Source organism: Antedon bifida, chromosome 5 (assembly GCF_963402885.1).
Source record: "Antedon bifida chromosome 5, ecAntBifi1.1, whole genome shotgun sequence".
NCBI classification, from domain to species: domain Eukaryota; kingdom Metazoa; phylum Echinodermata; class Crinoidea; order Comatulida; family Antedonidae; genus Antedon; species Antedon bifida.
Window position 1 is genome coordinate 29,612,211 of NC_136230.1, and position 15,434 is coordinate 29,627,644.

The 15,434-nt window shown below is 33.8% G+C and overlaps 2 protein-coding genes across 2 annotated transcripts; one reads left to right on the forward strand and one right to left on the reverse strand.

The window, feature by feature from the left end:
* Window positions 1-1,179: 1,179 nt before the first annotated feature.
* LOC144843606 (vacuolar protein sorting-associated protein 37A-like) lies at window positions 1,180-7,614 on the reverse strand. Its single transcript, XM_078700468.1, has 9 exons — window positions 7,432-7,614; window positions 7,013-7,087; window positions 6,461-6,575; window positions 5,703-5,800; window positions 5,378-5,582; window positions 4,803-4,983; window positions 4,041-4,168; window positions 3,493-3,636; window positions 1,180-3,003 (listed from the first exon to the last, which is right to left on the reverse strand). The coding sequence occupies exons 1-9, from the start codon at window positions 7,530-7,532 to the stop codon at window positions 2,929-2,931; spliced, it is 1,122 nt and encodes a 373-aa protein (XP_078556594.1). The 5' UTR covers window positions 7,533-7,614; the 3' UTR covers window positions 1,180-2,928.
* Window positions 7,615-7,983: 369 nt separating this feature from the next.
* LOC144843614 (CCR4-NOT transcription complex subunit 7-like) lies at window positions 7,984-15,253 on the forward strand. The gene is made up of 7 exons (XM_078700482.1): window positions 7,984-8,062; window positions 8,584-8,757; window positions 9,125-9,321; window positions 11,030-11,191; window positions 11,516-11,693; window positions 11,935-12,012; window positions 12,548-15,253. Exons 2-7 carry the CDS (start codon window positions 8,647-8,649, stop codon window positions 12,662-12,664), a joined length of 843 nt encoding a protein of 280 aa, XP_078556608.1. The 5' UTR covers window positions 7,984-8,062; window positions 8,584-8,646; the 3' UTR covers window positions 12,665-15,253.
* Window positions 15,254-15,434: the final 181 nt, after the last annotated feature.

Consider the following 15,434-nt stretch of genomic DNA (forward strand, 5'->3'; position numbering starts at 1 on the left):
GAAGAATTAATAACGACGACGTTTAAAGGAAATCCCCAAAGTTCCGATTTAGTTATTTTGTTGTTGTGCAAGTGACAATAATAGAAACAAGATAAGAAGACACAGACTAACTCGGTTTTATCGCCGCAATGATTGTAGCACAAAGAAAGGAAAAAGGTCCTTGATATTATCATCCACTTGATGAGTTCTTGTTCTGGCCCCAGGAACTCTCGAGTGAGCCTTAATAGACAGACGGATGCATATCCTTCCGAACATTATAAGCCTAGAATAAACCACTTTACTTAAAACAGTTACACTTGGTGTATAACAACATTGTTTTGTTCTTTTTCTTGTTTCGTTTGTGTTTTGTCTTCACTATCAAATGGAAGAAATGTCAAAATTTCAACTTACTGGCTATGACGATGATCCGCATACCAGAGCCAATAAGTTAATCGTATTTTTACGAATTTGTGCAGAAACAGTGCTCTTCTGGCATTGTATCAAGATTTCTCCAGTAACATAGGAATATTCGTTAATACAGCATCACATGTGTTGCATATGTGTCGCCTGTATCATAGATAATAACCTAACCCTATTACCGAATAATGATACCGGGCAAATATTGTGGAAATGATACAGCATTGTGACTTTTGAGCCCTAAACCTGTTATATATTCATATATATACTCTCAGAATTTTGTCCCACCTCTCCCACTTCAGCACATGACAGCGATATTTTTAAATCTAGGAAGGGAAAACAGGGAGAAAAAACGTAACAAAAAATAGGGAAAATCAGGACGATCCCTTACTCACATCCTTTTCTAATAAATATTTGATTCAACGTTGCGTGCCACGATAATTCAATTTAGCATCGTGAGCTTACAACACGTGTGCGCCCTTTTTTGTGCTTGACATCGAAATATACTGAATAATAGTTTGTAGTTTGGGACAATGTGTATATGTCATAAGAAATGTCATTATTTGTCCTGTTAAAGTGACATTATAAACTGCGTGATTTTACAAATGGCAGGACTAACACCATTTTCTTCGTTTTCAGAAATCGTCCCAATGCGAGAAATTGTATTGGATGCCATATTTGAATGTTTTACTAATGTTCTATCATACCATACACTGTTTTCCTTGCTTAGTCTTTAAATGCCTACTGTTGACGACAGAAAAACAAAGTACAGTATACTATATATCATCTTTAAAGAATTTAATTTCATAACTATTGCTTCAAAACTTATAAAAGGTATAATAATAGGTCCAATTTAGTAGGCCTAAACATACATTACATACAGAACAACTCAGCTGACCCTAAAAACAATATACTGCAACTGCTATGACACGCCAATGGGGCTAAACTGTAATTATAAGGGCCATCACTGATACCGTTATTTTGCCTTTTAACCCCAGCGTAAGACTCCCTTCCCGGATGCCAATGAACTCTGTTTCTAACAATGAATTAATGGTATTCTTCTCTTTGGTTCATTAATAAGGATAAATGATTGTTCCAATTACGTAACCAGGAATTTGGAAGGAATCCCCAAAATGACGTTTCCCTGATTTCGACTTCGTAGTACACGATATCTGGTTGTTGGACGAATCATAGAAATATAATAGTAAGACATATAGATATATTACATTCACTATAATATCTCTATGGACATATACACCTTAACGTCTAAATTGGCCTTTAATCTTGGTCCCCACTAGAGACGTAAAGCAACGTAGGCTATTTGACCAATCACAAGCGACGGATTATTCAAACTGTCGCTTGTCATTGGTCAACTCGCATGCGTTGCGTTTACGTCCTTGCGTTGCGTCCGCAAGCAAGTTGACCAATCACGACACGTTGCCCTTATTTCCTTTCATTGTGTTCTAGAGGGAACCAAACCTTAGTAAAAGCAAGAGCATTACTGTTTGCGAGTATATAATTAGTATATAATTTAAAACTGTAGGTGAAACCCCGATAACATTTTGATATGCACACCATAAACTAATATTTATATATATAGAGCAACCAACTTCTTAAAATCAATTTACACTTATAATAAACTTAAGCTATCTTATAATATTGCGAATAATAAACATTAAGTCAATTTCATGGCGATTATTTAAAACAAAATCTCTTAGAAATACAGTAAACTGTAAGTGATATCTTAAATTTCCTTGACTACAAATATTTGTTAAAAAGGGTAAAAGTAAACCCGACACTAAGAGGTTACAGGTTCGAATCCCAGATTCCCTTGGACAAAAAATTGATTTTTATAAAAGAGCTGGATTCTATCCTATTACCCTCTTTAAATCAACAGGGTGTATCATTAATTAATAAAAACTCTTGATCGTCCTCTTTAATAAACTGGAAAAGCCCGCTATCGTCCACCATGCTATGATTTATATTTCTATTAAGGGTTTTTTAGAATGTCATATTTGGATGTGCTTTAAAAAGTGATTTTTAATAAAAATTTTAGTAAATATTCAAATTAGTGAACTCTTAATAATAATCATGGAATGAAAGAGAATAAGAGTTAATAATTATAAAATATTAATAATGGTAAAGTCCAGTAACAGACCTACAACTGTTATAATTGTTAGTAATATACTTGTTTCTATAGCTGCAATATGATATGATTAGAAAAGAATGATAAAACAATTATATTTTCAGTTTATAAATAAATGTTATCAACAATATTTTTAAAAATGTTTGTTGTTCAAAGATTCCAAATTAAGCATATTACATCATTCTCATTAAATCAGTCAGTATTTATGTGACTGGTTAATTAATTTCTTTATAGTCTTTCAGTCCAGCACCTCACATTTGTAAACAACCAATCAGATATGGCACACCTGGTCATATGATTGTTATTTCATGGAGGAATTGTTCAAGTGATATCTTGGCCTGTTGATGGCGCTATCTTCTTTATCAGTTGAGAAACTGCTTGTGATATCAAAATGATACACCTCCACGTTCGGTCAGCATTTGGTGTAATTTATCCTCTTTAACTTTCCTTAAATGAACTTTCTAAATGAAAAAAAAAAGAAAAAAATTGAGATCATTGATTATCAGTGAATATAAGACAATGAGGTACCTCCCCCCCCCTGCAGTAAAAAGCATTTCATTTTTCTGATTGCCTCAAATAGAGGGCGCTACGATACTAGTTCCATTAAACCATGTTGTAGCCATGGCCTTGTCAGAACTTTGCCTGGCATCAACATGTACAATATGTGGAACATTTATGACATATTCCATGCGAACCACGGATGGATGTTTAAATGTGATCTCAAACCCGGATGGCAACTATGACAAAAACAAATCCATGTTTCAGTCCATATAGCAAAGACTTTAAAATCTATAGCCATAGTTCTTCTATATAAAATACATCATACATGAGCTTAAAGCTTAATTCACACTTGGATGCAACGCAAGGTCAGAGGTCAAAGGTCAGATGATCACGTAATGGGTCTTTGCGTCCAAGTAGGAACCAAGCTTGAATGTTTCCATGGTACTTACTATTCTAGAGTCCATAAATGATTTTAGGAATTCATCCGTCTCCATTTTATTGTCTAGATATGATTCTGCCAATTCCTCCGATTCAGTGTCTGCATCTGCGACTGATACTTTTAAATTATATAAAATAATTTCGGGCGATAATTGCTGTGGATGAAATAAAGGTGAGAAGACTTATTAAGCAGGATTATACCATTTACAGCAGCAGTGCTTACAACGATTTTAACATTGTTCCAAGTCTTATCCCATTGAAATTGTACATCATACATACATTATACAATACATTTGTGATTTTAAAATTGTTCCAAGTCTTATCCCATTGAAATTGTATTTGTCTGTTGTAGGAATGATTTATGAATGCACTATTTATAAGGTGTAGATTCAAAAAAAGTATTATTATTATAGAAGAGTTGGCAATAATTCACTTTAGTACTCCATCATAACCTATCACAAAGCCCTCCTCCCTGGAAGTTAAAATGAAACAAAAAGAGAGGACAAAATGAAAACATTTCAAATGAGCAGTTTCATTTACATTGCAACTAATTCATTACCTCATTAATACTTTGCTGATGCAAACATTTCATATCAAAGCTGTTCCTAGCTTCCAGCATTTTGTTATATGCTTCTTTTAATTTCTCTTTCCTACTTTCTAATTCTGGTTTATAACTCATATTTGTTTCTGAAAAACAATAATAAATAATAATAATTAATGACAAAGTGGGTTATGAAATAGATCTTGTTTGTTTCCATATTCTGTATTTTGTATAATAACCATATCAGTGGTATAACTCCCTCATATAACAAAGCTGTAATGCTGAAAGGATATAGGTAATATTTATCCTTAATTGATACAAATTTGGATAGGTCCTCTACGGACCCACAGTGAATGATAGGGGCTGAGATGGACCAGTACACCGGGGCAACCCACTACTCTTTCAAAGCATGTACTAGGTTCTTTAAAGTGTACACAAACCAGATGTGTACACTGGACCTCCAGTTTTATCTTAGAAGACTTGTTCTACCACCAGAACTATGGTCTAGGAGAGCCTTGAACCTGTGCTGGCTATGGTTTGTCATGTGGTGTCCATGCCTTAACTGCTCACCCACTTGACTCAAAACATTTATTGTATGATGATTTTTAAAGCTTTGTCTACACTATCAAACTTTATGCGACAACAAAATGTGATGTGCCCTTATATGGACATGATGATGTCATATTACTACCATATTTGGGTATATCACTACCACATTTGGGCACATCACACTTCTGTTGTCAAACTAGGTTGATAGTGTAGACAGAGCTTAACACTCACTTGATAATTCTTCACAGGATTCATTTAATCTGTTCCTTTCGTCTTTTAATCTTTCCATTTGCTCTGAATATAGAACCATGTTTAATAGTTTTTCTTCATCCTCCATTAATATTTTGAGTTCATCTATTGATTTGTTTTGTAATTCAGGAAACTCTGTTTGTACTTGAAAATTGTGGGCACCCTGTGTGGAAACATGAAAGTGTTTAATAAGGAAATTAGGAGTGGCTGAACTAGCTTTTTTAAAGGTCATATGTGTACTAGTTCACACGTAGTCACTGTCGTGGACAGACGATAAAGTGCCTTAAAGTGACTGCACTAACATGACCCTTAGGGGAGAGGCATGTAGTAGAAAAGTGTAACATCTGGGTCCACAGGGCCATGAGCAATGATCCATTTGTTAGAATTCGGCACTATACAAGAACTCATATATTATTATTAATGATATTTAGTCCTAGTTTGTACTATGAAAAAGTGCTAGTTCGACATGTGACTGTATAATCAGTGCATAAAAACGAAGTGTATTTTAAAAATAATGGTTTGTTACTTTCTGCTCAAAGAATTTCATAAAAACTTACTAAAGAGACATCATTTCCTTGTGTGTTACTGGTTGTAGGGTACATAGATGAACCGTTTACAGGTGGCATAGTGTGACCTGGCATAGGATACATACCTACGTTGCCAGCCACCGTGGATGGTTGTCCATATGGCGGCGGCATACTTTGGGGAAATGCTGGCATGCCTTGGGGTTGGGGATATGGTAATGCAGGCATGTGACTAGGTCTGAAAAAAAAAAAGCTTTATACTGTATAATAGTGAACAGTGCATATTCTGATTGGTCAAAAACCCAAGTACTATTCATATATGGTATCAGACGAAAGATGAAGGTTAAAGGTCACTTACGGTTGATTGGTACTTTCAGCAAATACTACAGGAGGTGCCTTTTCAAATTCTGTAACTATATCTCTTATGACACGACCTAGTACTGAATTTACTACAAACTGAATTAAGAAGCAAATATAAAAATAAATTAAAAAAGGAATTACTAAAGTTTAGTTCCCACTTGGACACAACTAAAAAGCGAATTGACCAATCACAAGCGACAGTACAATCCATTTCTTTTGATTGGTCAATTCGCTTACTAGTGGGAACCAAGCTTTAACAATAGTGTTAAAAATTATATTTCCAAGGTAAAAAACAATTTAGTGTGAACAATGCTTTGATTGGCTTGTTCACACCTCCACTTCCTGGTCTATTGTCAAGTGAGTAATAATTGCTTTTACATTTTGTCTGTACTAATTCATCCATGGTGGTTAGTAATTTTTATTGGGTTTGAATACAAATTTTCTTTTCTTTTGTCTAACATATTGTAAAAGACCATATTCTAATAGCTATAGTAGATCCAATTCATTTGATTCAAACAAAATATTTAATATTATTTACAGTGGCGTAACGCAGAGGCCCAAGGCTCCTGGTTTAGTAACCCTAAGTGGCCCAACAACGCTGGAGGCCTCGGGGTTTTTTAGCCTTTTTCGACATATTTTAATGTCGTTTTTCATCTGGGCACTGCTCAGACTCATGGGTTTAGCCAGTGAGCGATCATAGCTGTTACGCCACTGATTATTTAAACTAATACAGGTATCGATGAAGACAGTTCTTACATTATTCAAACTTCTACAACCAGTAACAAGCATATGCTTGCTGACCCATGGATGACGTAGAGGAGGAGATACTTTCACAATTGGTTTGTCTTCTGGAAACTTAGGTGGAAGTGTTCTGAAGTCAAATAAAAATTAAATTGTTATAGGCCTAGAGTAAAGTGTTTTCTTACTTGACTTATATAATATAGTAATATAGGAGGTTCATTTGTAATTGTATTATGTTGGACCTTCAAAAAAGAGTCTTCAAATGGAATTGATTAACTAATACTATAGCAAACAGAAGATGATTATAGCTACATGACTTTTGTATTTTTAAAACTTACAGTCAATTCTCCCAAACATTCAGAATACCAGATTCTCTAGAAAACCAGAAATATTATTAGGCCAGGTATTGGGAGAGTTGACTGTATAAACTCAAGTGTGAGCAGATTGATTGCTAGGCAAACTTTATTACGTTAAATTAAATTCACTCTGAATGGTTTCAGAAAACAAAGTAATTTGCAGTGTCATTGATTAAACATAATAATAGAAATATTACTACAGCGATCTTACATGTTTAGTGCCACGGTATGGCCACTGACAGTAAATGATACTCTATATTCTTCATCACGCTTTATTTCAGCAACACTTTGAAAGATAAAACATTTTATTTTTAAAACATGATTTTCAATATTTATTATTAATATTGTCAAATACAATTTGTACAAAACACTACAATAAATAATGTATTAAACTTTAAATAAAAAGGTCAGGATACTATTTTCTGTGAGTGAGTACATAAAAAGCAAATTTAGGCCTAAAATGTCCACAGGATCCCTCCTCATTCCTATCTAGTTTGCGTTGTTTAATTACACACGTCCACGTCCTCTCCACCTACTGTACCACTACCACTACCTCCTGTCGAATCCTATCCTATTCCAATCCTAGCCTAGCATTTTTCTCTTTAAAAAATAAAGGATTTTATAACTTACTTATGGTTATATGTCTTCAAAGAATCGATTTGTTGAGTTCTCTTTTGTTGGAGGTGAGTTACTGCAGGTAATTCGCTTTTACTCTTGAAAAACCAATCCATAATATCATGGGACTAAAAATCATTGATTGATTGGGAATCGAAACACAATTTTGTCATTTTTTGTTTTGCTTATTTAACAAGGATATCTCCACGGCAGCCGGTACCCCAAAGCTGCCACAGACTTAAAATATAATTTTGTGACTACGCAATATGCACGACGGCTGTGTAAATAGGTATGATGTCAAACTCGGAAGGGTCAACTTCTTTCTGTGTAATCCGTCCACTCTGTTCTGTGGGGGATATTATGTGTAATTAATAATTAAAGGTGTCTAATAATTATAAATTATTGTGTAATTTTATAGCTGTAACTTGACAATTATTTTAAATAATTGCTGTGTTATTTAAAAATGCTCGTTGCTATTTATAACTTAGTTTTTTACAATAATGTAAAATATCTGTCCCCATAACGTAAAATGGTACATGCAAGATTCCTTCCCATCATGCTGAATTTGACCTTTTTGTGCTTTGGAATAATGTAAACGTAAAAGGCATCGTTTTTGCAGCATTTTTTTGTTTTTCGGAGAAGGGAGGTAAACGATAAATATAATGTTGAAAATTACAAAATATTGTGTACTGCAATGGCAAACTAAGAACCTTTTTATGCTGTGCTAATGACACTTTAGGCTCTTAAATCCCCATGCCTACTTTATTTTAAATGCGTTGGCCGCCTTCTTCTTTCCTGAATCCTTGTGTGTGTGAGCGGTTCGGGTTGATGTCTTCTTGAAGCAGGCCGGTGCGATAGAGTGGGTGCCAGGGCTAGCACTACACATGCTTAATTTCCAATTTTTAAATCAAAAAGTTACACTGGGTTAGGTTGACAGTCAATCAATCATGAGTGTCTTTATTTCAATCATCCAACAAATAAATAAAGTTTATCAAAAAAAATTTTAAAAATCGGATTACAAAATACAAAAAAACATTCAGTTGAATTTGATGGTGGTTGTTTGATTTTAGAGTGAACGTTTTTAAGTAAATATTCTTTGTTTAGTACTATTTGTAACCTAATGTCAATTGAAGTAAAATAAAGTGATTATTTTTCTAACAATTTCAGCTTTTGATATCGGAATAACTTGTTTGAAAATAGACTAAAGAAGAAGAAAGCAAACGTTACATTATGCCATCACAAACGAATGAGGCTGTGATTATAGATGTGTGGGCTTCAAATCTTGAAGAAGTGTTTAGGAAAATTAGGCTCCTTGTTCAGAAATACCCGTTTGTCGCAATGGTAGGTTTCCGTGATGTTTGTCAATTGTTTCGACAAATTGGCACACTGAGCCTCAGTGAACCACACCATGGTCTATGCCCTTTCCCTTCCTTCCTTTTTCATTCCCTTGTTTCTATTTCATTGAGAGTGCTATTACCCCATCCATAACAAAAAAGACACAGGGGAGTGTAAACCTTTGACAGAACACAATGACTAAAGCCTTATCAAACTTTATGTGACAAAAAAATCAGATGTGCCCATATATAAACATGATGATGTCATATCACTACCACATTTACCATACCATACTAGTTTGATAGTTCATCTAAAGTCTTTATAAATACCTTAAATTAATATAACTTAACATATTCTTTTGATTTTGTTTTAGGATACAGAATTTCCTGGTGTAGTTGCTAGGCCAATCGGAGAGTTCAAAAGCCCTGCAGAGTTCCACTATCAACTCCACCGGTGCAATGTTGACCTGCTGAAAATTATTCAACTTGGATTAACGTTTTCAGATGAAAAGGGCTTACTGCCCATTGGAACACCATCTACCTATCAATTTAATTTTAAATTTAACTTAGTGTAAGTACTGTAGAACACTTATTTGTCATTTAATAATTTGCAGCAAAACCCAGGGCATCATTTATAAGGAGCGCCTGCGCGACCGCGCTCCTCCGCGCTCCTCAACAGGCTTCGAGGAGAGCAATTTATCGCGCTCCTTAATTTTCAAAATAGAGCCTAGCTTTTGACAGTGTTGATTTTTCTGTCAAGAAGCCTAAAAACACGTGGATTTTTAAAAGTTAAAACCAATCTAGGCCTAGGCTAATAATATATAAGCTAAGTTATAAAGCTACAAGCCTAATGGCAGTCCCTCGTTTTTAAGGATCGCGAGCGCGATCGCAATCAACAACCTTCGAAAAGGAGAGCAATTCATCGCGCTCCATCTCACAGTGCGAGGTACCAACAAAGGGGATTCCCCTGCCTGCGCGCATTCAAGGGCGAGTTTACTTCATCGCCTCATAGTGCAACCAGTACGGTGTCATAGAAACACCTCCTTTACAGGAAGATCATGTCCCAACCAATACTTTTTTCCCTTTATGTTTTTATGGAACGAGTTAATAAAATATATTTAATTTTAAAAGGAAACATTAATATAGGAGGCCTAAATATAATGTTTATTATTTAAAAAAGCTTAGCTGCTGGTTGCTTTAATTATGTCATTTTGAAGATGGATTATTTCTTCGAAAGTTCTAACCAATTTTGGTCACTCAAATCCTCCTCAAAACACGTGCTGATGTGTGACGTCAGCATCTTCTAGAAGCTCTCTCAGCCCTCCCCTATTGTGCGTGCGCCCATGTGTGACACATGTAAACACGATCAAATATCTTTCTTAATTATTTTAAAATGACACTTTGTAACTTATTATCAATATTTTAATGGCTGTTGCATGTTAGAATGGTATAATTTATGAATTGCAGGTAAATACTTTTCAGGTTTTCTGTCTGATTTCTAGGCCAACAAGCTAGGCTAGAAAAGCTAGGCTAAAGGCATATAGTTGGCCAGGACAGGATTCTCCAGGCTCCTGAAACCCAATCTACCCAGGCAGGCCATAAAAAAAAAAATTGGCTTGAGTTTTTTGTACTGTAGAATAATACGATCCCCACGGAAAATATTGTGTGTAAAGGTGGGTGTGGGGAATTTTGTTGTGCCCGGCGGGGGGGGGGTTATCCCCTGTCGGGCAAAAAAATGTGTACAAAAAATTAATAAGGGCCAGCCATTTTTAATAAGGGCGACCATCCTTCAACTTCAACATAAATATTTGAGGAGAGCGATTTAAAATTTTTGCAAGGAGAGCGAATTGCTCTCCTCGGTGATTTGAGGAGAGCGATTTGTTGCTCTCCTGGGTTTTGCATACGTGATGCCCTGAAAACCATTTCACACTCATCATCTTTTAGTATTATTCAGGAAGCGGGATCTTTGAAAAGATACTTTTATATATATAAACACCACAGGCAGAGAACAAATTCTAACTGGCCTGGTGATATTTATATACATAGATATTTTTGTGAAAAAATCCTGACACTGACAGGACTTGAACCCAGGACCTGAACCCAGGACCCTTGGAGTGGTAGCCAAGCAGCATAACCACCAAGCCACAACTCCACTCCAGAATTTTGTTTTGGCGTTCCTGTCACAAGCTTGTTGCTTTCTAGATGATGCCACCATTTTAAAAAATAAATGTTTTATTGATTGATCTCTTAATATTATTTCAATTTGTCTAAACCAACAGTGAAGATATGTATGCTCAAGACTCTATTCAGTTACTGACAACTTCAGGAATTCAATTTAAAAAACACGAGGAGGAAGGAATAGATGCAGATTATTTTGCGGAGTTACTTATGACATCTGGTATTGTCTTGAATGAAGAAGTAAAATGGATTACATTTCACAGGTACAGTAGCTGATTCAGTGTGTCTAGGCAAATGTCATAATGTGATTTGATGTATTCCTAAATACAGTGTCATATGTGTCATTTTTATCTTAAAATACTCAGCAACCATAAAAAATATTTGATATGATACAGTAAAACATGTGATAAACATGTGATGCTGTATCAAAGAACGTTCCTACTAAACAATTTTAAAATACAGCACAGACAATTTGGTAAAGGATGTTGAAATAATGAATTAGTAACAATGCCAAGATGATCCATGTTTTATCAGTTGTTGTAGTTTTACTCCGTAAAGTAAATTTTTTTTATTTACTTTCTTTTTAGTGGTTATGACTTTGCATATTTGTTAAAGTCACTGACAGGGCTTAATTTACCGTCAGAAGAAAGTGAATTTTTTGAACTCTTACGGATTTACTTTCCCGGAATTTATGACGTAAAATATTTGATGAAAAGCTGCAAAGACCTTAAAGGAGGACTACAAGAAGTTGCTGACGATCTAGAAGTAAGTTTGACAGGTTTTCAGGTTTTTGAAAATTATACAACCACTTTTGGAAATTAAGTGACCACTCTTAAAATAAAATATATGGGACCCTTTAGGTGGGGTCTAAAGGGTGACTCCTTCGAAAAAGTCTTTTAGAAGCTATCATGTTAAATTTACCTTAGTCCTGGAAGTATCACCACAGCAGATGGATTATGGGAAGTACAAACTATATTAATAAAGATTGTTTTCTTTTTTACTAAAGGTTATAAGAATAGGCCCACAACATCAAGCAGGTAGTGATAGTCTATTGACTTTACAAACGTTTTTCAAAATGAGAGAAGTAAGTTTATGTCATATTTATTTACCTATTTTTGTATTACTGTTAAGCCCAGAGGTCCCGACACCTTTGGGCTGGCCTAATATGTCAGGTTTTCTGGAAAGTCTGGTATTCTGAATGTGTTTTTAATGGTAAGAATGAATTTGGGACCCTTTCGACCTCGGGTCTGGTTTTCAGAGAGTTGACTGTGTATCCAAAAACATTAAGACAAGTTTCATCCTTAATGATCTCTCGGGAGACAAGCAATCTTTGAAATATTGGGAAATTCCTGCAATTATCATGCCAAGTGAATCTTTTCATTATAAAAACAATACATCAGACATATAAAGGAATGACTCACATAGTGGCCTAGAGTAGCTCGCTTTTGTTTTTCCTGACCTGTTTTTTTTTTGGTTTTTTTTTTGGGTCAGATCATGGAGTAATAATTATTACTTCATGGTTAAATATATGAAATGTCAGCTTGGTATATTGCACACTTCAAACCTAATTCTGTGTTAAAGAGCACACTTATAGTAAATGACATCTTTACATTTTACAGAATTATTTCGAAGATAATATTGATGATGATAAATACTTAGGGCATTTGTATGGTCTTGGCTCGTCGTACATACAGAATGGCAATGCGTTTGTCGAGGAAAATAACTTATCATCGTAACCTTGACAGAAACCAGAGAAATTTGAGTATGAAAAATAACAAGTCCTCCGTAAATGAATATGAAACTCGAAATGGAACATTACTTTTTTCTCTCAATATTTGTATATTCTAGTAGAATTTTTAACCTTTGTCCTTTGAATGTTGTGCTATATTGTGTATGTTTATACTTTGTGTATGTATTTGTTAATGTCACCCTGTTCTTACTTGCATTCCTTCTTGTTGCCAAATTTCTAAGCATATGGTCCTTGCGCCTCGGATGCATGTTCAATTTTAAATATTATTATGATGATATATATTGTATTTTTGGTACGTTTCAATGATGACCTCCCACACGACGTAAAATTTAATAATTCCCTGATTGCAATATTTGTAGAAAATGGTTTTAATGTAGATAACTAAATTTATTATTTAGGTAACACTTTGCAATCTGATTCATCGTTTGCCACTCAACAACTATCAACCTTTAGAAAACATTTTTTATCCCTTTTTCCACAAACATCTGATAAAACTTTGTCATTTGACATCCATCTGGTCTTAAGCTCTGTCTACACTATCAAACTTTATGTGACAAATTAATATGATGTGCCCATATATGGACATGATGATGTCATATCACTACCATATTTGAGCATATCACACTCTTTTTTGTCAAACTAGTTTGATAGTGTAGACAGAGCTTTAATTTGACACTTCCTAAAATGTTGACCTTTACCACATCAAATTGTGTCACTTCTGCCAAAAACTGTAATATACAATAATATATTATACAATAATATAATATACAAATATCTTTTGACCTTTTCAATTGATTGACCGACATTTCACAGATATTGATCATTTAATTACAACGAAAATCAATTGCCTTATGCAAGTCTTGCCAAGAATCAGAAATCCAAAAAATGAAAAAACAAAAAATATGAAAAAAAAACTGAACTCAACTTACAAAATTTGTAAATTAAATAATTTTAAAAATTATGATCAGTAAATGATCTTTTTGCTAATTTTGCCATATTCAGAATTTACAAACTTTATCTCTGTTTTATTTAACATTTTATCCCCCTCATCTTAGTGTCATATTATCTTCTGAAAATATAGTTATCAAAGCCATAAATAATGGAAAAGTAATGGTTCTTTTAATACCAAGCAAGAAAATAACTAATTACAATTCAAATCATCATTTTGAACAATTTAATTAACTATAGCTAACAGTTATAGGACCAAACCAAATTCAAAGCTGAAGCTAATTGTGCAATATGTGTTTGCTAGTCTGTTATGGGATCAAGCCATTCCGCATACAATTCATTCTTTATTACTTTCACAGTAATATTTTCTTTTTGAACGTATGATGACGATGCATTGCGATGTACATTGAAAAGGGGCGTTTTTTTTCTATTTTAATGTTAATTTATTCTTTTTATGGAATATTTTATTGTTTTAATTTTACATGCTTTTGGTTATACCCCTATGATATTATTACACTAAATTGTGTTACATGTTTTTAGATTACTGTGTACAATGAACAATTCTGTTGTTTTATTGCTGATGTAGTCCCATCAAATACTGTAATGATCCCATCCATTTTCATTTTGTTAACCTATTCAATCAATACGTACAGTACAATAGGTTTTCTTGAAAAAGCAAAAACATATACTGTTTATTTCTGGTATTTTAAGCTCTGTTTACACTATCAAACTTTAAAAAAATGTGATGTGCCCATATATGGACATGATGATGTCATATCACTACCGTACTTGGGCACATCACTACCATATTTGGGTACATCACACTAGTTTGATAGTGTAGACAGAGCTTTACAAATTTTCAACTATCGCGCACAAGTAAAGAAAATATACCAATATATTTTTATTATGACTATGTTGATATATTATTATATTATTGTCATTTAATGGAATAATCCACTAACAGTATAATTATTTTATTAAATGTAAAACTCAACAGTACTGAACTATTGTGTAAAATAAAACTGTTTTGACTTTTATATGACTACAAATTGTATACGTTATTTCAATACTGAAATAATTTACAATGTGTTTGATGTTTATTATATTAACAAAATTGAAATCTATGGTGTGCTTTGGTTAATTAGCCTAAAACATAGTCTTTCTTGTGTAATGTTTTACAATATATCTCATATAATGATGCTCTCTAGCGCTGGGCCCAATTTGACTCCATACTCCCTCCCCGAACACGACAACAGTCAGACCTGACAACCGTTGGGAATTTAATGATTTCAAATCTTGTGTCACTTTTACCAATATACAATCTCTAATCTTGGCACACATGTTTTGTAGCAATCTAAATAGTGCAGTAAACAAATAGAATTACTACAGTAAATATACATAATTACTGCAGTAATTTGTTTCAAATGCAATCGCATAATATTTTTAACATTAAAATTCTGTCCCTCTAAAAAGTTTAGTTGCGTTTTACCAAATTTGGATTGTTTATAGAGACCAGTTCTGTTATTAATTATACTAGTTTGTTTCTGGCCTCAAATAATAGAATTGTCATTTTAAAACTACTTTACTTTTTTTTTATATAAAATTTGAAGGTTTTGTTGTTTTATACCATATATGGTTGTAATTACCGTTTACAGGTTGATTCAGTTATCTACAGTACCATGCATCTTGTATTGAATTGTTAATTTACCATAATTAGTATATTTTATGTAAACACTATTTTTAACATGTGAATGTGTAATTGCTCTATCGTAAGCTTTGTCTACACTATCAAACTGTATGTGACAAAA